The sequence below is a fragment of the Danio rerio genome, chromosome 2 (assembly GCF_052040795.2).
Source record: "Danio rerio strain M-AB ecotype USA chromosome 2, GRCz13ab, whole genome shotgun sequence".
Lineage (NCBI taxonomy): Eukaryota > Metazoa > Chordata > Actinopteri > Cypriniformes > Danionidae > Danio > Danio rerio.
In genome coordinates, this window is record NC_141022.1 from 53,643,791 (window position 1) to 53,668,895 (window position 25,105).

The 25,105-nt window shown below is 34.0% G+C and overlaps 1 protein-coding gene across 2 annotated transcripts; it reads right to left on the bottom strand.

Annotated features, from left to right (window-relative positions):
* Nucleotides 1-468: 468 nt before the first annotated feature.
* mcm6l (MCM6 minichromosome maintenance deficient 6, like) lies at nt 469-24,585 on the bottom strand. Of its 2 annotated transcripts, NM_001025533.1 has the most exon segments (17): nt 469-667; nt 1,601-1,740; nt 9,016-9,216; nt 11,677-11,788; nt 11,872-12,033; nt 12,558-12,686; nt 13,834-13,989; nt 14,117-14,224; nt 14,997-15,138; nt 15,241-15,382; nt 15,764-15,914; nt 16,880-17,025; nt 17,780-17,945; nt 19,212-19,461; nt 21,639-21,749; nt 24,228-24,374; nt 24,444-24,585. In NM_001025533.1, coding segments are annotated over 17 exon segments (2,475 nt in total). In that variant the 5' UTR covers nt 24,533-24,585; the 3' UTR covers nt 469-544.
* Nucleotides 24,586-25,105: the final 520 nt, after the last annotated feature.

Consider the following 25,105-nt stretch of genomic DNA (forward strand, 5'->3'; position numbering starts at 1 on the left):
CTATGCCCATTTAAGTAAAGGTTAATTTACACAAAAGTTGAACTTAGACTATTAATATCATTCAAATTTTAATAAGTAATCAATATCTTCAAACCAGCTGGTGGCAATAAGGACCAGACAGTAAATCCAATTTATAATACATCTTATTTTCATTATGCTAAGTAGCTGTATAATTTATATTACATCTTATTTTCATTATGCTAAGTAGCTGTATAATTTATAGCTGTATAATTATAAATCGTTCAGATCACTCAGATTATGCTACATTTCTTTAAATAAGACCTCCATCTAATACTCCACTTCTTATTACATTGAATTATACATCAGTTTTCACATTAGGATAGACTAAAACATGAAATGCCCAAATGTCCACCAATATAATGGCTTCAAACTACTGACTGCTATAAATATTGAGATGCACTGAAACATGCCGCCACCTAGTGTTCAAACAAACACATGGCAAAAGGATGCAAAAAAGAAACATTTATTTATCACTTTATTTTTTTTCGGTAAAAATGATCAAGATTGGTAAATCCAGCTTGGATTAGTCTTCCAGTATATAATTGGGATTCACAACCAGAAACGGATCATCCTCAGTGACGGGTTCTTCTCCATCCTCACTGATCTTTTTCAGCCCTGTTTTAGTCAGCTCTATGATGATATGATCCTAAAACAGAAAAAGGCATTTACAGAGAGAGTTTTGAATTTATTTTACACACACACACACACACACACACACACACACACACACACACACACACACACACACACACACACACACACACACACACACACACACACACACACACACACACACTCTTCCTATCATTAGGTATTTTCCCATATTTTTTTCTTGAAAGCACATTGAAATGAATATAAAAATGTCTGCAGTGACTTTCTATTAAAGCTGTGTGTCGATCATCGCCCTTCCTATGCAGCCTCTGAATCAGTGAATGCATGTATAAGCGCTGACTGACGGATGCGCTCTATGTGGTAAACCAATCTCAGCTCAGCTTCTGTATTGCCATTTAAAAAGGAACTAAAGTGAAAGTTTAAATGTTTAGCTATAGTTTAAATGGGGTGTGCAGAAGCTGATCCGGGTTTAAAACGTAATATACATGTTTTTTTATCACTCAGTTTATTTCACCCACCCATTTTTTCCCCACTATCACATCCCTTCCGGGACTCTGTAAAGCATTAACAGTGCTTAAGTTAAAGTACAGATGCGTTTTAAGCTAATCTAAAATGTGCCCTGGACCACAACACTTTTTTAATGAGATTTATACATCATCTTAATAAATAAAATATTATGAAAGGCTAAGTTTTGTCCAAGATACAGCGATTTCAAAAATATAATGTTAAAAATGTTTAAAAATATAAGTATTAAGAAAAATCACCTTTAAAGTTGTCCAAAGTGTTATTAAAATCAAAGATGATTTAATAGTTCTATCTACATTAGGTGAATAATTTTTTGCATAAAAGGAAAATCTTGAATTTTGATCAGTACATTGTTGGCTATCAAAAATTTACACACGCGCAACATACGACTTTGTGGTTCAGGGTCACAAACAGCATTGCAGAGAGATAAATGCATACTAACAAAATTGATGAGTCTGTACAGCACTCTCTCGATGAGGTTCTTCTTAGCAACGAGTTCAGCTTCTGAATCAATTTCACTCTCGATCTCCTTCAGGTACCAGTTAATCAGTTCACTCTTCTTCAGAGACGAGTCTTCATCCACTAAAAACACAAAACTAATATTAAAGACATGCTTAAACAGATAAGAAAACACCCGTTATGCTTGTTTAAGTCTTCGGTTTATGCTCTTTATATTTTTCAGTTGATCCTCCACTTGATAACTGTAATAAGATTAAATATAAGACTTTATTTTAAAGTTATGACACCAATAGAGTGGAGGAACTATGACGTCAATATGTATGCAAAAACGGTCCGTGTATCATCCGTTCATTTGATTATTCCTTTTATTACGGAAAACGAAACATCAGAAAAACGATGAATATTTCGTTTTTCTGTTTATTCTGTAGGCAGAAAAAACGGAAACTCATCTGTTATTCTGCTTATTAATTTAAAATGAAATATTAAAACAAACAAAAAACCAAAACGAAATAATGAGTCAAAAAATGGTCCGTGTACGGTCTGTGTACGTTTTGTTCATTTGTTTTCCATTTTCAAACGGAATAAAGGAAATGGAGAAAACGGCCGTTTTTCCGTTTTTCTTTTGCTCACAAGAAAACGAAAAAACGAGATTTTGACTGGATTTTCGTTTTTTGGTTTAGGGTAGGAAAACGGATAAACGACTATTAAATTCATTTTACACATGTAGGCGGTGCTGAAACGCCCACTTTCCTCTAATTGGTTAACCAAATCTGCGCTCGTGACGCCACCCTCAAAATAAAAGCCTTACACGCAGGCTTTTAATTATTATTATTTAATTATATATTAACTAAGTTTACATATTCTATCATTTGAACCACACACAGTTAGCAGGCTTACATTCATTGCGTATGTATGAATTAAATAAAAACGTAAATCAGCAGTATTCTTAGACATTTGTCATTAAAATAAGGTCATAGTTCACTGCCAAGCTTCTTGCTGCTGTGCACCTGATGCAGAGCAAAGATAGCCATTTCCGAGGAGCACCTGGTTTACATGATTGTTTCAGAGCTATTGTAGGCCTAAATAATAGCCTACTCTGTACAAAATAATAATTTATTATTATTATTATTATTATTATTATTATTATTATTATTATTATTAGGCCTATTATTATTAGTATTGTTATTATTATTATTTACTTAGTTATTCAATGGTTGTAAGAACACATTGGACCCTGCATGGGGCTATAATAAATGGTACCATTTGTTTCTATTGGATTTTCTCCTATTTTAATTTAATATATGCCTTTAGCCTATTGTAAATATTTATTTGATACTTGAATACTTTTTTGAGAATTGAATACTTTTTTATTGCAACGTCAAAGTAGGCCTGTCTTATTATTATTATTTTTTGTTATTATTTTGTCGTTGTTGTTGTTATTATTATTGTAGCAGGGACATAGCCACAGGTGTGGCAGAGTGTGCTGGTGCCACCCAAAGTGGCATCTTGCACCTGAAAATAGATGCCTTCGCGCTCAAGCGCGCGCAAAAAACTTGCACAGGCAAAAGTAATGGATAAAAAAAAAAACATTCTAATTATTTGTTAATAAAATAGTGCAACATTATTCTCAGTCAGTGTAGGCTGAAAAAATTAAGATCGCCAGCATTTCAAGGGTGGTTTTATTTTTAGTTCATTGCTGTGACGCGCTATATTTTACTAAGGCTGCATGAGACTGCGCATCTTGCTTATTTTCTCTATTTTACATACAGAACATATCATACAGTCCAGGTTCTACCGTTCTAGTGAGTGTGGGGCATTGCTTTACAGTGGTAAAGTGGATTATTTCTTGGCAAATTCATAATGATTCACTTTGTTTAGTAATAAATTTCATAGTTATAAAATAACTACATTTCAAGAATATGTTAACACTTTCAACTATTTAGGATTATTTATTGCATCAAAAGTAATTTCAAAGTAACATTAAATGTACGTATAAACTGCTTAATTTGTGTGTGTAAACACCTAAGATGCAAAAGGCTTATTTAGATCAGAATAGGCCTACTAAATGCAACGGTCAATGTATGTAAACTTATGACCTAAAATGTCTTAAATGACAAAATTTAAGTCTTTTTAAGTTTTTAAATAATTTAAGTTTAACATAAATGATTTAAACTTTAAACTTCAAATTAACAGAGGATGGCAAATAAATTGTTTATTAAATGGAGGTCAGGTGTCTATCTTAATTATAATTATTAAATATTATGACACTATAATTTCGTTGGTGTATTGGAGAGTACGCACCTTTTAATTAATTAATTTTAAATAAGTGGTTTATCCTAAATAAAATGCAATGGGATCGGTGTGCAATGAATAGTTTGAAAACCCCTGGTTCAGACTAGACGAGCTAGCTGTCTGTGCGCTGCGCTAATAACTTGGCATTTGCTCTTTTCGGTGCTGCCAGATGCATTTATAGTGCATAAAAAATAAAAAAAGGTAATTCGGTAAAGGGCGCGATGCACGCAGAAATAAGCGCACTATATGCATATGTCGAATTAAGTTCTCTTTTTCTTTAATCAAGACTTTTCCATTCGAGGAATTACAGTTATTAATAGCTTAGTCCTTATAAACGATCAGTTTATAAAATACACAATTTACGGATCAAGCCTAATGAAGAATAAGAAGAATATGCAACGCATTATGATCCTTGAATGATCAGAGCGCATTTATATAAACTATATATTTTATATAATCCATAAATATTAAAAAACATTATACATTTAAAGTAATGGAACATTATATGTTATAAAATCTAAACTATTATTTAGGCTACAGGCTAAATAAAGGCGCCTTTTCGGGGCTGTTCATCGCGTGCGTCAAAGAAAAGACATGACACAATCTCTATAAAAACTAGTTGTTTATTTACAATATCTAAAGGGATATAAAACATCTAACATGCATCTCCATTCTCAACGAGTTTCTGTGTTCTGCATCCTTCACAGACCGAGGTCTCATTCCGAGGTAATCTGTAAATATTCTCATTTGGTTCTGGCACATTCTTGATTAAAGGTGAAACTGACCGGCGCAACGGATGATTTGTCATCTAGGGTGACTACAGTTATAATACAGGTTATAGAACTATTTCACTTTAATTTCATATTATTATTTCATTAAACAAACAAACCAGTTTTTGTTTTGGCTCTGCATGCAGCGTATTGGATCTTTGAAGCATTGCACTTCAAATGTTATTCCTTTTTTTTTATTGTATTTTTAATATTTTTAATTATACAACACAAAATTGGTTCTAAACAGATACATTTTCCTATAGGCTATGATGAAGTGTATATTTTTGTTCACACAGGTCTTATACAAAACTGTGTGGATGGATAATTTGTTTCTCCGTGAAAATCACTCATTTAATAAGCAAAACAGGCCAAAATGTTGTTTAGCTTGCGTCAAACTGGATGGACAATTTACAAACATATTGAATACAAAGGCTGGTTATTTTATGCAATGAGGGACAATAGGCCTATTACAAATTAAAGAAAATTATTTGCATATTAAAACGAAAATAGGCTATATAATACAACAACAGATCCTACCTCGTAAGAAATGACTTTAGATAATGTAAATAAGCATCAAGGTTTTTTTTGAGATTGTGTGTCTAATTCAGTAGTGTAGTGCGTTCGCGTGGGTTTCCTCAGGGTGCTCCGGTTTTCCCCACAGTCCAAAGACATGCGGTACAGGTGAATTAGCCTACCTAAATTGTCCGTACTGTATAAGTGTGTGTGTATGTGTGGATGTTTTCCAGAGATGGGTTGTGGCTGGAAGGGCATCCGCTGCGTAAAAACTTGCTAAATAAGTTGGCGGTTCATTCCGCTGTGGCGACCCCAGATTAATAAAGGGACTAAGCCGACAAGAAAATGAATGAATAATGTGCAATACTAATTTAAAATACGTATCACTAACCTTATATGTGAAATAGCAGGGCCCGCTGTAGCACTTTCTCAAGAAGAGCAAATGTCAAATTATTAGCGCAACGCACATGTAGCCAGCTCATCTGTTTGTCGGAACTACTAGACACAATTTTTTTATCAACTATAATGTGTTTAATTAGTTAATTTGAAATTTATTTCATTATTCCAGCAATACTTGTTGAGTGAAAGAATGCGCTAGAAATATGCATTGCGGCTCCCTTTATTGTACAGGCTTATTGCACTTAAACTTTTTTAGGTTCGGCTCTGGAATTAGTAAGGTTATGAGTAAATGTTATTTAAAATATTTAAAGCCTGCCATCTAGCCTACAATAACAGCAAATTTAATAATAAAAAAAATAATAAGACAGGCCTACTTTGGCGTTGCAATAAAATAGTATTAATTATCAAATAAATAATTACAATATATAATTAAAATAGGAAGAAATAAATGAAAACAAATGGTACCCTTTGTTTTTATAGCAGGGCCCAAAGTGTTCTTATTCTGGTTCTGCTAACAACTATTAAAAAGACACACAAAAAAAACACACCAAACAATAAAAACACTAGTAACTGATAATAATAATAATAATAATAATAATAATTATTATTATTATTATTATAAAGCCCTTGCTCTGAAATAATCATGCAAACCAGGTGCTCCTCGGAAATGGCTATCTTTGCTCTGCATCAGGTGCACAGCAGCAAGAAGCTTGGCAGTGAACTATGACCTTATTTTAATGACAAATGTCTAAGAAAACTGCTGATTTACGTTTTTATTTAATTCATACATACGCAATGAATGTAAGCCTGCTAACTGTGTGTGGTTCAAATGATAGAATATGTAAACTTAGTTAATATATATTAAATAATAATAATTAAAAGCCTGCGTGTAAGGCTTTTATTTTGAGGGTGACGTCACGAGCGCAGATTTGGTTAACCAATTAGAGGAAAGTGGGCGTTTCAGCACCGCCTACATGTGTAAAATGAATTTAATAGTCGTTTATCCGTTTTCCTACCCTAAACCAAAAAACGAAAATCCAGCCAAAATCTCGTTTTTTCGTTTTCTTGTGAGCAAAAGAAAAACGGAAAAACGGCCGTTTTCTCCATTTCCTTTATTCCGTTTGAAAATGGAAAACAAATGAACAAAACGTACACAGACCGTACACGGACCATTTTTTGACTCATTATTTCGTTTTGGTTTTGTGTTTGTTTTAATATTTCGTTTTAAATTAATAAGCAGAATAACAGATGAGTTTCCGTTTTTTCTGCCTACAGAATAAACAGGAAAACGAAATATTCATCGTTTTTCTGATGTTTCGTTTTCCGTAATAAAAGGAATAATCAAATGAACGGATGATACACGGACCAAAAACCCGGAAGAGCAGTTCCAGTTCCATCGTCCTTAAGTCAATGGGTTTTTTGAATGGGATTTCGGTTAAATCTCTTAAATAATGTTCATGGCTAACACAATCTCAAGATGCTTTCACGTTTAATTCTACGACATAACACATCAGTTACAGCACACTCTTGATTTTTTAAATCAGTTATGCTTCTTTAAAAAGACTGTTGCTATCAAGCTGCTAAACGGGACTACAGGCGGTGTCGAAGACATTATACGTCATCGAGCTGATCTAGTCTGGAGCGCAGGTCGCTTGTGTTGGGCATTTGGATTTTCACTGTTATTTAAGTATTTTCATGAATTGTATTTTATAGTTTGTAGTATTATTCTAATTGGGAATTCATAGTGTGTAGATAATGCCTTCACTTGAAAAGACTGTCGAGACAGATTAATTTGTTGATCATTTATTTTAATTAAACGATATTATGGGGATACTGCTGAGCAGCTCTTTCCTTCTCTCACTAATGCAAACGTGTGTATAAATGTGTATAAATACATACATATTACCTGATCAATTGATTTTTATTTATCTGAACACATTTAACTCTGTCATAACTGCAGTATTTACACTTCTTAAAATGTGACTGTAGGAGCTACTTTTCGCTGTACTTCGTGACAAAAAAAAAAAAAAAAAGTATAATGAATGTTGTCATTTGTTCTGTGTCCATGATGGATGTTGCAGGCATATAGACTTGTCCCTCACGCCTCATCTCTGTCATCTGTTGCTAAGGTTAGCACGTGAGTAACATACAATGTGCTGACGTCACAGGAAAGCACTGTAGTCCATTTACAGCCTAATGTAAACTTTTTTTAGTTCTTGCGTTTGCATTTAAGATCCAAAAGTGCTAGATGTTTCATTATTCGTGTGACAAACCGGTTGGACAAAAGGTGTAAGTGTAATGAACAGTGTTTGAACACAGAGCTTATTATTTACAGTCTTCGAAAAACCAATGGCAAAAATCCTATCGAGGGAACCAGTTTTATGCTAGCAGCTGACTAGCCTACAAGGTGAATAGTTCCTCCACTCTATATGTCTGATTGATGATCATGTAGGCACAGAATGCAAACAATGCCATTAAAACTGACACACATTTTGCGAATTTTTGCTGCTGAAAATCATCAATTACCGTTATGATTTAGGTTGTACTATAAAAACGTTTATAGATTGCTAAATGTTATAACAAATTAAGCAGAAGCAGGAACACATTTGTGTTTGTTCTTATTTCTGATTAAGTAAAATATTAGGATAATCCCCTAATACTTTTTATACATATCTTTTGTCAAAATGTTGCATCCTTTCCTGCAGCACCAAGTGCTCCCCTATAAGATTCAGCAAATTCAACATGTTTCCTCATGGTTTAGAAAGCATAAACAGCCTATGAATGCAATCCATGTTGTTGTTTACGTACAACACTGAACTTCAACTCTGGAAACTGGACTGACACCAATTCAGTTTAATAGAACAGTGGTGCTCAAATGGTTTTCATCAAGTACCACCTAGGAAAAAAGTTGTCTTTGCAAGTACCATCATAATGAGCAGTATTGAAATTCAGTAGCGTATTAGGTCCAGTAAAGCAGCTAAAACTCTGTAGAGTTCAAAAACGAGGCATATTCATATCATTAAGAACAATTAAATTAAATTGTGCTTTTAAAAGTTAAAAATGGTAGGTTACTTTTCTTAAAAAGTAAAAAAAAAACGAAAAAAACTTTGTTTATCAGCAGCTGGAAATGTTGCCTGGACCTCATAAATATAGACTGTCATCATATTCATATATAAATCATTTGATAATTTATTTAAATATATATAGCATGTACATATGACATATTTGATTCATCCGCATACCACTAGAAGGAAGCCTGCATAACACTAGTGGTACACGTACCACAGTTTGAGAACCACTGTACTAGAACATCTATGTTAAGCTGCTTTGACAATATACATTGTAAAAGTGCTATATAAATTAAGATGAATCGAAAATTGGTATTTTAAATTAGATATATAAAAAAAATGATATTGAGACTCACGCTGCTCCATCTTCTGCATGTGCAGCACCAGCAGGTTGGAGACTCTCTTGTACTCTGCAAAAGACATCCTGAGAGCAGGTTTGGCTGCGGCTGGTTTCTCTGGTTTTTCAGTCTGATCAGTCTCCATGTCCTCCACTGCATGACCGTTCACATCACCTCCATTCTGACCTTCAGTCTCCTTACCAAACAGCTCATTCTGATCTGTGGAACAAACATTTTTGCTTCACATTAAAATATGTGTGACCACAAAACCAGTCATGAGTGTCAGTTTTTCAAAAAATCTGACAGCTGAATGAACGAGCTTTCAACTGATCAAACTTTATAATGGGACAATATTTCTGTAATCTAAGGTAAAAAAAAAAAAATGATAAAAAATATGAAGAAAACTTGCTGCTAAAAATATAGTAATAAATTTACAAAATAATAAAAGGAAAAAATATAGATTACATTGACACATACAATGCTTATTTTGGGCTAATGCCAGTAATGTCCAAGCAACTCATTCTGATCTGTAGAACAAATGTTTTTGCTTTACATTAAAATGTGACCCTGAACCACAAAAATCAGACCCTTGTCAACTTCTTTTCCTCTGATAGCTGAATGAATGAGCTTTCCACTGATTAATCTTTATGATAGAAAAATATTTTAATATCTGTAATCTGAGGGTTTAAAAAAAACAAATCTTAATTGAGAAAACTTCCGGCTGAAAAGATTTACAGTAATAAAATGTACAAAATAATCTTCAGTAACATTATCTTTACTTAATATACTAATTCCTTTTGGCATAAAACTACAGATTTTTTTACCCATACAATGCTTTTTTGACTATCGCCAGTAATATGGCCAAGCAACTTAAGCTCATTTTGATCCGTGAAACAAAAGTTTTTATATTACATTGTGACCCTGGATCACAAAATCAGACACGTATTGGTCAACTTCTTTTCCTCTGACAGCTGAATGAATGAACTTTCCATAGATTAAACTTTATGATAGGACAATATTCTAATATCTGTCTGAAAACATCCTACTGAAAATATTTACAAGGAAGACAAGCTTTACTTAATATTGTAATTATCTTTGGAATAAAGGAGAGAGAGAGAGAAAAAAAAAATTTATCATATGGACTCACAATGCATTTTCGGCTATTCCAAGAAATAAGCTTAAGCAACTTAAGTCTTGATTAGTGGTCCAGGGTCATGTTTCTGATTTGACGTCAGTTTGTGAAGTTCACTTCATTGTCATTCAGTATGAATGGCTTATATGAAAGGCAAAGGCCTCTAAATTACGCTTATTTTAGCTAAATAAAATATGATCATGTCTTGATTTTTAATTATTTAATTAAGACAGTAAGGTCTGACTCTGCTTAGACAAAAGTCTGGTTACTTAACAGAAATAATGTCCAGTATAGAATATAAAGTCATGCTGCAGTGGAAACAGAATGAATACTGTGTATGACTCCCATGAGCTTGGAGGACTGCATCCATACATCTCTGCAATGACTCAAATAACGCATTAATAAAGTCATCTGGAATGGCAAAGAAAACGTTCTTACAGGACTCCCAAGGCTCATCAAGATTCTTTGGATTCATCTTTAATGCCTCCTCTTTCATCTTACCCTAGACAAGTATGTCAATAAGGTCCATGTCTGGTGACTGGGCTGGCCAATCCTGAAGCACCTTTACCTTTTTTTTGCTTTCAGGAACTTTGATGTGGAGGCTTGGATTTGGTTTGGTTTGTAAAGTAATGGGCAGCACAAATGTCTTGATACCTCAGGCTGTTGATGTTGCCTACCACTCTGCAGTTCTCTCGCAAGCCCGCGTACTGAATGTAACCCCAAACCATGACTTTTTCTTCACCAAACTCGACTGATTTCTGAGAATCTTGGGTCCATGCAGGTTCCAATAGGTCTTCTGCAGTATTTGTGATGATTCAGTGCAACAGATGATTCATCAGAAAAATCCACCTTCTAGTGGATCATTTAGAAAAGTTGCAGAAGTCATTTTTCTCTTACAACTGGGATGGACGACAAGACTTTTGTCAAGTAGTATAGTGTTTAAGCAGCTTTAGGTAGATAAAGCAAATAAATATTCCTGAATGGCTTGTTTAAGAGACATGATATAGTCATGTAATATATAACAGGCAAGACTGTCATTTACCCGATTCTAACTCAAGCACTTGAGATGTTATGCAAAAAGCGTTGGTTATACAACTCCAGCATGTTACAGTGCACTATAAATTATGGTATGTGTTCAAAAAAACAGGAGTATAGTCAGTTTCTCTCAAGATGACACGAGTCAATCCATTAGACTTAAAAGCACTTGTTTTTTTCCAGCTAATGCCGTATCATTTAGATGCATTTTGCATTCAAGTCAGGCACGTAATCAGTAACCACTGTGATGCTTGTGCAGTGCTCTCGTGACCGCATCAATCCACAGAATACAACCTGAAAGTGCAGGATTTACAGCTATTTAGTACACCCTTTATTCCAACATGAAGAGAAGAAACTTTTAGTAAGTTCACAATTTAAACCATCTCAATCATCTAAAGGACTTTTAAGTCCACTTGAGCAACACACAATGATCCTCAGTGATTTTTGACAGTCTGCTTTCACAAAATGTAACTGAATGATGCTCAGAAAGACAAACAGAAACTGCCTCTCACCGTTTATATTGTCTTCATCATGCTCCTGGTCAAAATTGATATCAGGCGAGTCGACACGAATGATGGACTTATTCAGGAGCCTAAATGCCTCTTTCACATGTTTGGGTTGAACCTTTCCAAAAGCAAAAGCACATGCTTCAAACTCCTCAATAAACGGTGATGTTTTGAAGCAGTTTTTTTTTAGCGCTGACAGACCTCATCTGAGCAGTAGAGCCTGGCCATGCCCTCAGACAGACGCAGCATACTCTCCAGCTGCCTCACGGTGATCCGCCAGGCTGATTTAGTGGTTCCTCCTCCATCACGCTGCCGCAGGCGCTTGTACTGATCCACCACAAACTCCTGGGCCTCCACGGTTATCTACAAACACATGTATAGGAGGACAATTATCTAAACAAAAATCAATAAAAAAGCACAGCGACACCAGATATTATTTTCATCTTATACTAAAATCTGCAAGACATTACCCGGGCTGTCTAATTTTGAATCAAACTTAATACTTTGGGTACGGAAAGTATTCAGACCCCCTTAAATTTTCAACTCTTTGTTATATTGCCACCATTTACTAAATCATTTTTTCCTTCAATGTATATACAGCATCCCAACTTGACAAAGACACAGAATTGCAGATTTTTTTGCAAATTTATTAAAGAGAATAACTGAAATATTACATGGTCGGTCCCAAGCATTCAGACCCTTTGCTCAGTATTTAGTAGAAGCTCCCCTTTGATCTAATATAGCCATGAGTCTTTTTGGGAGAGATGCAAGTTTTCACAACTGGATTTGGGGAAATGATTTTAGCAAATGTCTGCAGTATAACAGAGTGAAAAATTTAAGGAAGTCTGAATACTATCCATATCCACAGTTTAATGAATGCATCTTGCCTTTGGCTGAAACTGGCGGGCAAACAAGATGTATCGCTGGATTTCATCAGTACTGTAAACTCTTTCTACGGATTCAACGTTCCTGGCATGAAGATCAACAATACGCCGGGCAATGGCATAGTCTGTTACCTGGTAGAAAAACAAAGTATTGGTTAAATGATTTTTTTTTTTAAACTTTGACATATACTTTATTAGGGTTAATAAAATAGGGTTAATTTATTTGATTATTAATAAAGTCAAAAGTGTAATAATGTGAAATACAAATAAAAGAGGGTGAAACACAAATAAATTAAAAATAAACAATTTTAAATAAAAATAAAAAAATACATTAAATAAAAATATGAACACAAAAAAATTATTTAAACAAATTCAACATAAAAATGTATAAATGAAAGCAAAAAAATTACTAAAATACATAAATTTAAATAAATAAATAAAAATAAATTAAATAAAAAAAATGTATAAACAAAAATAAATACAAATGAAATAAATAATAAAAACTATCATTTAAAACAATCGTTTAAAAATTAATATAAATGAACAAATATATTTTATATACACAAAAATAATTTAAACAAATTTAAAAATAAAACTATATAAATAAATAAAAATAAATAAATAAAAATATACATAAATAAAAAAATGCATGAATATAAACAACTAATAAAAATGAACAAAAAATAAAAAAGTATATAAATAAAAACAGTAATATACATAAATAAATATAAAACAATAAATAAATAAATAAAAACAAATAAAAATATATACAAATTAAATGTATAAATATAAATAAAAAAATAAAATACAATAAAAATATGCCTAAATATAAATAAATTAAAAGTATTTATAGTAATTTATTTCTGCTATAAAAAGCTGATGTTTCAGCATGATTTCTCCAGTTTTTTTTTATGATGGCTAATGTTCAAGAACTGGACTTTAAGATTAATTGATGAGCATTAAAAAAACAAAAAACAAAATTTTTAATCACTTTATCAAAGCTTCTGAATAGATGTATTTACTTATGTCTTAATGCCATTTCAGCAGCATTTACAACATCCATGGCAAGATAAGTAATAAATATTCAATACATAATTTACAATCATTTTTTTTTTTTAATAAATAAGCATAATGCAGAAAATACACGGATAACAATGATAGAATGTGATAACATTTCAATTTAGTCGCTTACTGAATAGTAGGAAATAGTAATTACATTAAAAAAAAACCTTAATAGTACTCTTAATAGTCTAATTCAAGCATTAAAATGTTGTCTGACCTCATTGCATTCATCCACCAGAATGAAGAAGAGATCAAATCTAGACATGATAGGTGCAGACATGTTGACGTTCTGTTTCAGAGACTTGGCACGGTTGTATCTGCCATCTATAGGGTTGGCAGCAGCCAAGATGGATGTGCGGGCATTCAGAGTGGCCTTAAACAGAACAATTTAGACAAAGTGTATTACAGAGTGAGGAGACTATGCTTTAAGACAAAACACATGCTCAACAGGAGGATACAAACACAAACACACACACACACACACACACACACACACACACCTTAACTCCTGCCTTCGTGATGGAAATGGTCTGCTGCTCCATTGCTTCATGAATGGCCACCTGGTCCTTAAGATCCATCTTATCAAATTCATCAATACAACAAACCCCCTAATGTGTTGGTAAAAAAAAAAAAAAAAAAAAAAAACATAAGTATATGCATAGCAACAAGAATGTTAATATTAACAATGCATATAGGTTATGTTTGCATCAAAAGATGTGAAATTGACAAAACTGGAATCACATAAAACATTTGAAAATATTGCGTACTTTCCATCTAAAGTCAAAGAGAAGAAAACCATTACTGTGTGATGAACTGATTCAGTCCACAAATAAAAATGAAACACCCGAAATTACAAGAACCTGTAAAAAAATGTGGATAGCACGGTGATGCAATGAGGTTATAGCACATAATTCGATTAACATGTAAAATGAGATCATGAAATGAACACTTAAAAAGCAACTCATGTAAACACATTAGTTTAATCATTCTCTTAATTAAAGCAAATAATTTGATTACTGATGTCCATGTAAACGTAGTCAATGTCATCTACCACGTTAGCTGAATTGGTCACATGACTGCATCGCATAACTAAAATGTGTTTTCATTTTTGAAAGCCTCCATTTTCACAGTCCACATTGCAATATGAAAATCTGCATTCTCAAATTTATGCACTTTGGACAGACATTTTTGTTTCCTAAAATGCTGTTTTAGTGTGTACAGAAGGCCAAAAACAGAGAAAAATATGCATTTTTAAATAAAATTGTATCACTGTGAACATGGCCTTATATAGATCTTGACTTTCCATAAGCATTTTTTCCTGCAATATTCCAAAATGCACAAAAACATGTGGATGGAAGAACTATAAACTTGAAAACATACATTATCTGCTAACATGAGTGCTCCTGCTTCAATGACAAACTCATGCGACTCTTCATCTTTGACCACAGCAGCAGTCAGACCTGCGGCACTGCTGGCTTTACCACTGGTGTACACCGCTCTGGGAGCAAAATCCTCCACATGCCTGAGCAAAAAAATAAAAAAAACACACACATACATGCATCCAATACAGCCATTAGGTTTTCTATGTAATATTTAAATTCATTGAAAGTGAAATCATATTTACTTGAGAAACTGGCTCTTAGATGTGCTGGGGTCTCCAACTATACACACGTTGATGTCTCCACGCAAAGACGTCCCCTCCATAGTTGTTTTAGCAACACCACCAAATAACATGAGCAGGATGCCACGTTTAATCTCATCATTACCTGGAAAAAAACAGACAGAAATCATTACCATTAAATAAAATTTCATGCAGCTGTTAGTTCAGTGCTGAAAAGAAAACAGAAGCTGAATAAATCCTATAAGCCAGGCATGTCAAAGTCAATTCCTGGAGGGCTGGAGCCCTGCAGAGTTTAGTTCCAGCCCTGCTTCAACACACTTATCTGTAGGTAACAAACAAGCCCAAAGCACTCAATTAGTTTCATCAGGTGTGTTTAATTAGGGTTGGAACTAAACTGTGCAGAGCTCTGGCCCTCCAGGAACTGGCTTTGACACCTGTACAATAAGCTAATATTCAAAACCATGTTTACTTGCCACTTATACGATAATAAACTAGGCAGTAAATGTGAGCAATGAGTGCTGAGCACCATGAATGGTGGGGAAGAGACTCGTGCAGAGGTTGTGATAGAGATTCTTGTCTTGGCTCATCTCGAACACTTTCTCCCACTCCTGCACGGTCATCTGGTTCTTCACGCTCTCAGCTGTCTGATCCTCCTGACGAAGCTCCTTCCCTCCAAACTAACAGAAAAGCAAGAGAAACTAAAATTACAAACAAAAACCTTCCAAATAAAGTGATATAGCTGAAAATGCTCAAATAAATGAACAAAACAAAAAGCTCTAAATGGGATAGCATGTAAGAATACATGTGTAGAACTGCAGACATCAACCAAAGCAATCTTTTTTCATTTTATTTTTTCCACATTTTTATTATTTTTTTAAATGCATCCACACTACAGAAATATTTATCAATTTTTGACAAAATACATAATTGAAGTGCTGATTCAAACCCATCATTTCGGTTAATGATTTTGTACCTACAAAACTATTTTACTTAAAACTTCACATTTAGCATATGCTTGTCCATTGCATTTAACAATTCAACAAGAGGCAATACACTCAAGAAGTGCTGCTTATACAAAGGAACTGTTAGTGCTTTGAACAAGTACGGAGGAGTGTTTTTTTTTTTAATAGGGGAGTGTTTTTACAGGTGGCTTGTCAAGCCCACTTACCCATGGGAAGATTACTTTGTGAATGTACAATTTTTTGTACAGGTGTAAATGTGTAAAACTGGTGCAAGTGTCAGTTAAAGTGTCAGAGAGATAGAAAAGTGTATTTTCTACAGGTAGTTTGTCAAGCCCACTCACCTGTGTGACAACACTTGTTAAAAAATAAAAAATACATTCTATATTAAAAATATAAGCTGTATGTTGGAAAAACCGATGCATCTCGCAAAAACCGATGCATCTCGATTTGCTTCCAAAATTTCATTCATCCTCTGCTGCTCTACCGATGCACTCGCATCGTGCACGCGCATGACCGCGTATCGATACATATCGATTAATCTTCCCATCCCAAATTAAAACTAAATTAGTGTAAAAAAATAAAATTGTAATTGACGCACCCAAATATTTCAGACCTAATTGTCAGACCTAACAGCAATGATTATCTACAACAATTTATGTTTCATGCAATGAACATCTCACCCGTGGGTTGGTTGGCGCCACATAGTTAGCCAGGAAGGCCAGTCGGTAGGAGAGCTCTCGGACACCCAAAGCTTTGAGTCCCTGAATACCATCAGCTTCAAAACCCTCCTTCCCAGTCACCCTGCTGCTGGTTTCTGCTCTTGTGCCTGAAAACATGAGAAATACTATTCAAATATGACATAATTTTGCATTTAATTAACCCTTGTGTGCTGTTGGGGATGTTTTCAGCCACTTTGGAATGATTTAAAGTCATAATTTGGCCACAACTTTCTTTGCGTTTCAGCAAGTTAATTGATTTTTGGTGACAAATCTTATTTTGATATACATTTTGGGAAAATGCTTTGAAATTAAAAAAATACTAGGCAAATTTACTACCTTTCCATTAAGTTGGTGGCTGTTTTTTATATGGTTACATGGAGTATTGTGTATGTATGTGTGTGTGTGTGTGTGTGTGAGTGAGTGAGAAACCTGCGTGTATTTACCTTGATATGTTTGAGAAAATAAAAAATAAACAGCTCAGCTCTCAATAGTAAACACAGCAAGTATATAATACAATCTGCGGTTTTACACCATAGGACTGAAACATTTTTGCACAAGCCCATTTAAAGATTTAATCATGCCAACTGAGGATCAACAGTAAAAATGAAATGTTTTACCTCTTTCAAACAGGGAAAAAAACAAACAATCAATAATCCATGAATATATGCCGTCATGGCTTTGCAATCAAATGCTTGTATTGTTCTTATAATAGAAGTCAATGGGGCAAAAACCACCATGAACATAACTAAAGGGCAGTCAATTTGAACTGTACACAAGGAGTTCAACTGGATACCGATATATTCCCAAAAATTAAAGAGAGGCATACATTTTGGACTTTGTATTAATGGAAAACATGAGTACCAGCAAGCGCCATGGCGGACACATCAGGAACAACAATCAAAGTGCCGGTGAAGTCACAGCGATCTCCTGCTTGTGCAGTTTCCACAGCCTCTGCTCTCAGAATCACCTCCACACTGCGGGGAATTGATCCTCTAGGCAGCTCTGCCTGCGTCTCCTGGATGCGCACCTGATACAGAGTTACAATCTGTGTGAACCTGAAGTTTCAGAGTCTTTTATTCTATTATGTTGATGTACTTCCAACTGAAATTGAATATTTAGTAGTGGGTGGGGCTTTCTTTTTGCACATTATTCCCTAGTAGCAAACTAACTGTAAGAGGGGCGTGGTTAAGAATATTGTGGTTGAAGCTGTCAAACCGATGTCAGAGAAGCAACGCCCCTCAAAATGTGGAAGCAAATGGTCAGATTTTGATAGAAGATTACCAACACTTTTTTTTCTTCAGTAGATTAACTTGGATTAATTGTTTACCTTAAAATAAAGAAGTGTGCTGGCAAAAGATACATTGTAAATTATGATTTCACACAGACTTTAAGATCCAAAAAATACTTAAGTTTTTCCACAAATATATTTACAGGTGAAAAAGATAGAGTGCTTAAAACAATGACTGATGCACATATAAGCATATACAAGAGTTAAAGTCCCCAAGAAATCAAAATTGTTAGTATTGATATGTTAAAGTCTTCAGTTATCTATAAGCTAGTGTGCTCCAAAACTTGTATTTGATGCATATAAACATTGATAGCTTCCAGGTTGCAACTTCTGCCTAAATGGATCAACAATTTTTTTCAGTAACCGTATCAAATTGACCAATCAAATGCTCTCTAGTACAGGGGTGCCCAAACTTGGTCCTGGAAGGCCGGTGTCCAACAAAGTTTCAGACACAATCAGGTCCTGGGCTAGCTAAATCAAGCTCTTACAAGGCTTTCTAGAAACATCCTTGCAGGTGTGCTGAGGCAAGTTGGAGCTAAAATCTGCAGGACACTAGCCATCCAGAACCAAGTTTGGACACCTCTGATCTAGTATGACATGTACTTTATAAGAGAGATGTTTTAGAGTGTAAATATTTGTTATTTTGGTGTGAAACAAGTCTACTTTCGCATTAATATTACATGAAACGATGCTAGTATGCATTGACTGCCATAGTATTTGTTTCCCTACTATGGAAATTAATGGGTACTAGCTACTCAGCATTCTTCTAAACATCTTCTGTGTTCAAAGAAAAAAAATCTAAAAGTTCAAAAACTGCATTAGTGAGGTGCAAATGATGGGTTAAAGTTCATTTATGGGTGAACTACCCATTTAATAAAAAAGTAAAATAGTGAGCCTTATGAAACAATCTAATTCACTCCAATTTAAACCAGATGCACTGAATTTTTTTATTTTTATTTGTAGTCTGGTTGCAAACTGTAAAAGGAAACGCAAGTGTACCCTTACCTTCTGGAAGTCAACGAAGCGTGACTTGTTGGTGTCGAGCATGAAGCGGCGGCGGTTTGCGCACACTGGGTTCTTGCAGATGGTGGGCTGAGTGTATTTGAACTGCTGCTCCACATCTTTGATGACCGACTGACAGTCCAGGCAGAGGAAGGTGCCGCTGACCAGCTCTGGGTGCACAGGGTGGGTTCGGACCACCTGACCGCTGATGCGCAACAGAGTGCCAATACGTACAGTGGAGAGCTCACGAATCCTGGACAGCACAGAGAAAATGACTCATTTCACATGCAGAGAAGGTACCCGATCAAAACAGAGAATATTTACATACAGGTTTAGCTTTATACAGTACAATAGGGCTCCACAGTATTGGAAAAATCTGACTTTGCGATAATATGTTTTACTGCAGTATAAATAGTGATATTAAAATAATTTCACCAGATGAATAGAATGGCTCTATTTGGAAAGACTTCATTAATTTAGACAGGTTGGGATGATCTAGTCCAGGGGTGGGCAATCTCAGTCTTGGAGGGCCGGTGTCCTGCACAGTTTAGCTCCAACCCTATTCAAACAGACCTCGAGTTCAAGTGATCTTGAAGACACTGATTAGTTTGTTCAAGTGTGTTTGACTAGTGTTGGAACAAAATTCTGCAGGGACACCAGCCCTGGAGGATCAAGTTTGCCCATCCCTGATCTAGTCTATGCAGCGCATTTGCATAAATTATAATAAATTACAAGCATATATAGATATGATAGAGCAGAGAAAAAAGTAAAACAAACGGCGCTTTATTGTTTTTCCTGGGGAGTCAACAGTAATCAGGTACAGAAATTTAACAATCAAACGGAAAATAGCATGGTGATCATTGTATTAATTTAATTTAATAATAATAATACTATTTAATAATACATTTGTTTAAATATTTAATAAATAATCTAATCCTGCAATGTGACTGTTGCAGATACACATTGCAATATCGATAGTCAAACAATACATCGTGCAGCCCTACTGTAAGGCAAGTGTTGTAATGGGCTCCATGCACAGCTAGAGTTTTAAAGCCAACGATAAACTTCCGGTGAAAGCTTAATGTGACCATTTTCAATTCCACAAGGTTGTTTTAACAGCACTGATGTTGTAATCTAATTACAATAAATTCAGTTAAATAGACTTAAGCATTCATTTAGTTGTTCAAGTGTAAAAAGAGATGAAAGACTGTGTAAACACTAGCTGCATCAGTAGCAACAGGCTAGCGCAGAAATTCCATTGAAAATACTGGGGTAAAATAAACTGTCATATTAATAAGAGATGGCAGGGGAAATGAAATTTAATTCAGCGTTTCTTGTCCGATTAGAGACACACTTCATATCGTTTATCTAATAGGCAGTGAAGCTCGCAGATTTGAAAAAAAATAAAAAAATTGAAACAATTTTGTAATGGAAAGTCAGTTCACCGGAAGCCTCTGGGCTGCCTGGCTAAAAATTACCAGTCCATGTGCATATAGCCCTTTTTTTTATTGCATATGAAAGAAATATTGAAATAAATGATGCAAGTGGCTTAAAGGGATATACTTCTCACCATTTACTCACACTCAAGTGGTTGTAAAGTTTAATAAAGTTTATAAATACAAAACGAGATATTCTGAAGAATGTTGGAAAGAAAAACATGACAATGACATGCATAGTAGATACACAAAAACTATAGAAGTTCAAGGCTGTTTTTAAAGGCTCATTCTTCAGTAAATCTTTTGTGTTCAACAGAAGAAAGCAGCTCAAACAGGTTTTGAAATAAATGGATGAGTAAATGGTGACAGTTCTAATCTTGGGGTGAACTATCCCTTTAAAACAGTGCCCAAACTAGGGCCACCCACGGGCCAGAGTTGGCCCATGGTAAACTTTGATTTGGCCCGCCATCCCTCTGAGAAGAGAGGAAGAATAACGTGTCTCGGGATTAATTCATCTTTTTGTTTGTTTTATGGCTAAAAGCTAACAAATTAAATGTTTCAGTTAAATGGCGTAAATTATGTTTTGTTATTTTTAATGATTTTGTTCAAAGGTACGTACTGTTACCCAACAATGCAGAGGCTTTGGTGAGCAAATCAAGTCAAAGGCAAATTCTGCTTGACCCGTGTATTCAGTATTGAACTCCAGCATGTTATGAATGTGACTGTTCATGTTTTTATGGCAATAAGTTATCATTTAAAAAGTTGTACTGCATTAGCATTACTTTAAATCATATTAACTTTCTATTTATTTGGAAATATTAGGAAATAAATTAGGACCTTTCCAATGACAACTTTAAGGTAGTACAGTTTAGTATATTTAACTTTGGCCCATGGCTTGCAACGATTTTTGAATTTTGGCCATTCATTTGAAAAATTTGGGCACCTCTGTTTTAAAGAGTGTCTACAAAAAGTGTCTAAGCACAGAAATGGTTACTTTTGCCTTGATGGAAACTCCGAAAAAGCCACATAAAACTCTTTGGAAGGTGGAATATTTCCATGATCTCTGGCAAAGTGACGAACTGCTCTGCAGAGAAACGGATAAACCCTGAAAAAAGAAGAAACATAATTATGAAAGATGACAGTACAAATTAGAGTATAAGATTATACACTATATGAAACTTTATGAAAGGTATTTTCCCAAAATAATCAATTTAAAGGTTATTACATATTTGATTTACATTAAGAAAGCTGTTTTCACAGCTATTCAAATAAATGTATGAAATTAAATGAAAGCTTTTTCCATACTATCAGCCAGTGGTGTAGTTGGGGCTATACACATGTATACTGCATATGCCTACTTTTTTTTTTCCACAAGCTGTTTGAGTATTACAACTTCTGAGGATCGATCATTGCGCATACCCTCAGTACACTCACTTGTTTTGCTGATTTAACTTCTTTAATTTACGTGTATTTGTGTCCCATTTAACTGTATACCAAATGTTTTTTTTTTAAAAGATATATATATATATATATAATTAAATGTAATAAATGTAATTCTTTTACTACGGGCACGTTTACGTCCTTTGATCATATATCCAAAAATATATATAATTTTGTTGAAATTCCTCTCTCTTTGTCAAACTAACAATAAAACATACTTTAAAAAATAAATAAATAAAACTACTTTTTTATTATTATTTTTTTCATATTTTTCAACCTCCTTTTCGGTGTCAAAAATCACTGTTTTCACCTTGTCGTACACCCAGAGTTTAAAACTTCAACAATGAAAATAACATTTTAAAATATTATTTATCTGGTATCTATTAATGTATCTTAATGAAGCACTAGTGAAATAATTTAAATATTTTATAGTTATTAATGTGAGACTATTAGCAATATTATTTACACAAAATATAGCTGTCGCACAGCATCAGTGTCATTTCCACCACAACACAGAAATGTCGCTTGTGTGAAAGATTATTAAGGTGCTTTCTATGAAAATGAATAGTGCCATCTGAGCACATGTTCAAGATGGAGAGAATTAATTTTTATCAATACATGAAGAAAAATCACGGTAAATATTGCTTGATAAGGAAATACAATTATTCTGTCATTTTTAAACATGCTGTACCTTCAAAGTTGTTTTTAAAAACCAAACAAAATTAAGGTAAAGAAGACTGTTTTGCATACATGGAAGGAGAGTATCAATTCAAAGCTAATCGGTGAAGCTATTTTTCAATTTTTCACAATAAACTGTTGAATTGTCATTTCCATCCCCACAAGTTTTAAAAAAAATATTTTAAAACTTATCACACATTAAGTTCATGCTATAGTTAATTTACAAATTCAGTTTATTTATTTTCTAATAAGCTCTTAACCAAATTAATATATAAAATTTTAGAGTGTGACAGGTGTACAATTCAGCTAACAACTAATTTATTTCGTTGACAAATGTATAATTATTATATATATATATATATATATATATATATATATATATATATATATATATATATATATATATATATATATATATATTGTGGAAAGATTGGTTAAACTAGATACAAAAATGATCCAAGACAATGTTTGACTGCCATAATTTATTTCATTTTGAAATAAAAGCTGTTTATTGAGATGTGGTGGAAATGATATTTGTTCAGTTCACGATGGACACATTGTATCTCTTCTTCCAAGTTTGTCGTCTTACAGATCTTATAACTAGACAAATTGTCTAAACTTATAAGGCTGTTACGTTAATTTTAAAACAATGTTTTTTTACTCGACTTCATAAGGCTAAAAGTGCCCGTAGTTGAAGAATGGCCTATATATATATATATATATATATATATATATATATATATATATATATATATATATAGCTAATGAATCAAAGAAACATTTCCTTTTGACGTTTCTTTACCCACTTTTGAAATTTATGTTGGGTTCGTAATGGTACACCACCTTTTTTTTTTAAAGGACGACACCACTGCTATCAGCAAATAATAATACCTGACCGTAATAACATATTGGAAAATGGTTTGATCACACTTCACAATAAGGATTCATTAGTTCATGCATTTACTAACATGAACTAATAATGTACAACACATGAACAGCATTCGTTAATCATAGTTCAACATTTACTAATGCATAATAAAAATCCAAATTCATGCTTGGTAACATTAGTTAACGTGAAGAGTTACCAAACTAAAATTAACAACCCATTAACTAAGGTTAAAAAGCATGAATAGATCATATATGCATTGCTCGATGTTTGTTCAAGCTAGTAAATACATTAGCTAACACAACCTTATTTACATGTTCCAACCTTGTTTGACTTTCTTCGGTTGAGCAGAAAATAAGGCATTTTAAAGCTGGAAACCTGTAGCCATTGATTTCCGTAGTATTTGTTTTCCTAATATGGATGTCAATGGTTACATGTTTTAGTTTCTTTGAAATATCTTCTTTTGAGTTGAATATAATGAAGAAAGATTTTAAGATTTGGAACATCTTGAGGGTGAGTAAAACGAATGTAAATTTTCATTTTTGTGTGAACTATCCCTTTAAATCATCAGTTGTTGACCTGTAGTACTCCTCCTGGATGGTGGTGGCGAGCTGCTGGTTGTAGTGCTCGATGTTGCTGAAGCTCACGGTCAGCGTGTTTCTCTCCGGTCGGATCAGCTCCTGCGCGTCCGACAGATATAGAGCGTCGCCGTTTTTATCCTGGAACCTGACAAATCCCAGACATAGATTATAAAACACGTAAATCCATCTTATAAGTGCAACCAGCTAAACTCACTCTTCCAAAAACTCCAGAAACAACTTCTGACACTTCTCGGACAGTTCATCGCGCACGTGCACGCCCGCCGCTTCGACACCAGGCTCCATCACTCGACCAACACACGCACACCTGGAGCAGGTAATGACTCAGCCAATCATATACAAGCGTCATGACGTCAACCAAACGACGTACGTTTCCATAAATTGTTGACAAATATCAATTCGTTCAGAAATTTTGGTTTGACCTCTATCGTTATTTAAACACCCCTCCCACCTTTGCACAATTTTTTAGTTTAAAAGAGATAATTTGTTATTACTCAGAATATTCACATAAATCTAAAGAATTTAGCTTCAACTTTTTTTTATATTGTTTGGAAATTTTTTATACATAAGCAAAAATGCACGGCTTCAGTCCGTACTTTTTGACATTTTCTGATTAAAGTTGACTTACTGCTCAAATTATGTGTAAAAACAAAAAAATGTGTCTGATTCCTGTTGTCTATTGACTCATTTGAGTTAGTACGCTTTCCTAATGCTCTTAATTTATTTTCAGATACTTTTGTACAATTTACTTACCCCTTCCTTTGTTTTGTTAATCTTTTTTTTCTCCACTTTCTGCAGCTAATGTTTGTATTTTTTTCTCCTTTGTATGTCTCTTATATCGATCTCCTGATTGTGGTT

Excerpts from the sequence above, each read along its gene's own strand:
- mcm6l (XM_087239795.1), bottom strand. The coding sequence starts at position 24,532 with ATGGAGCCTGGTGTCGAAGCGGCGGGCGTGCACGTGCGCGATGAACTG. Across the intron at positions 24,375-24,443 it reads TTTCTGGAGTTTTTGGAAGA|GTTCCAGGATAAAAACGGCG; the intron begins GTGAGTTTAGCT and ends GGGATTTGTCAG. Across the intron at positions 14,225-14,996 it reads CACTCATGTTAGCAGATAAT|GGGGTTTGTTGTATTGATGA; the intron begins GTATGTTTTCAA and ends CCAACACATTAG.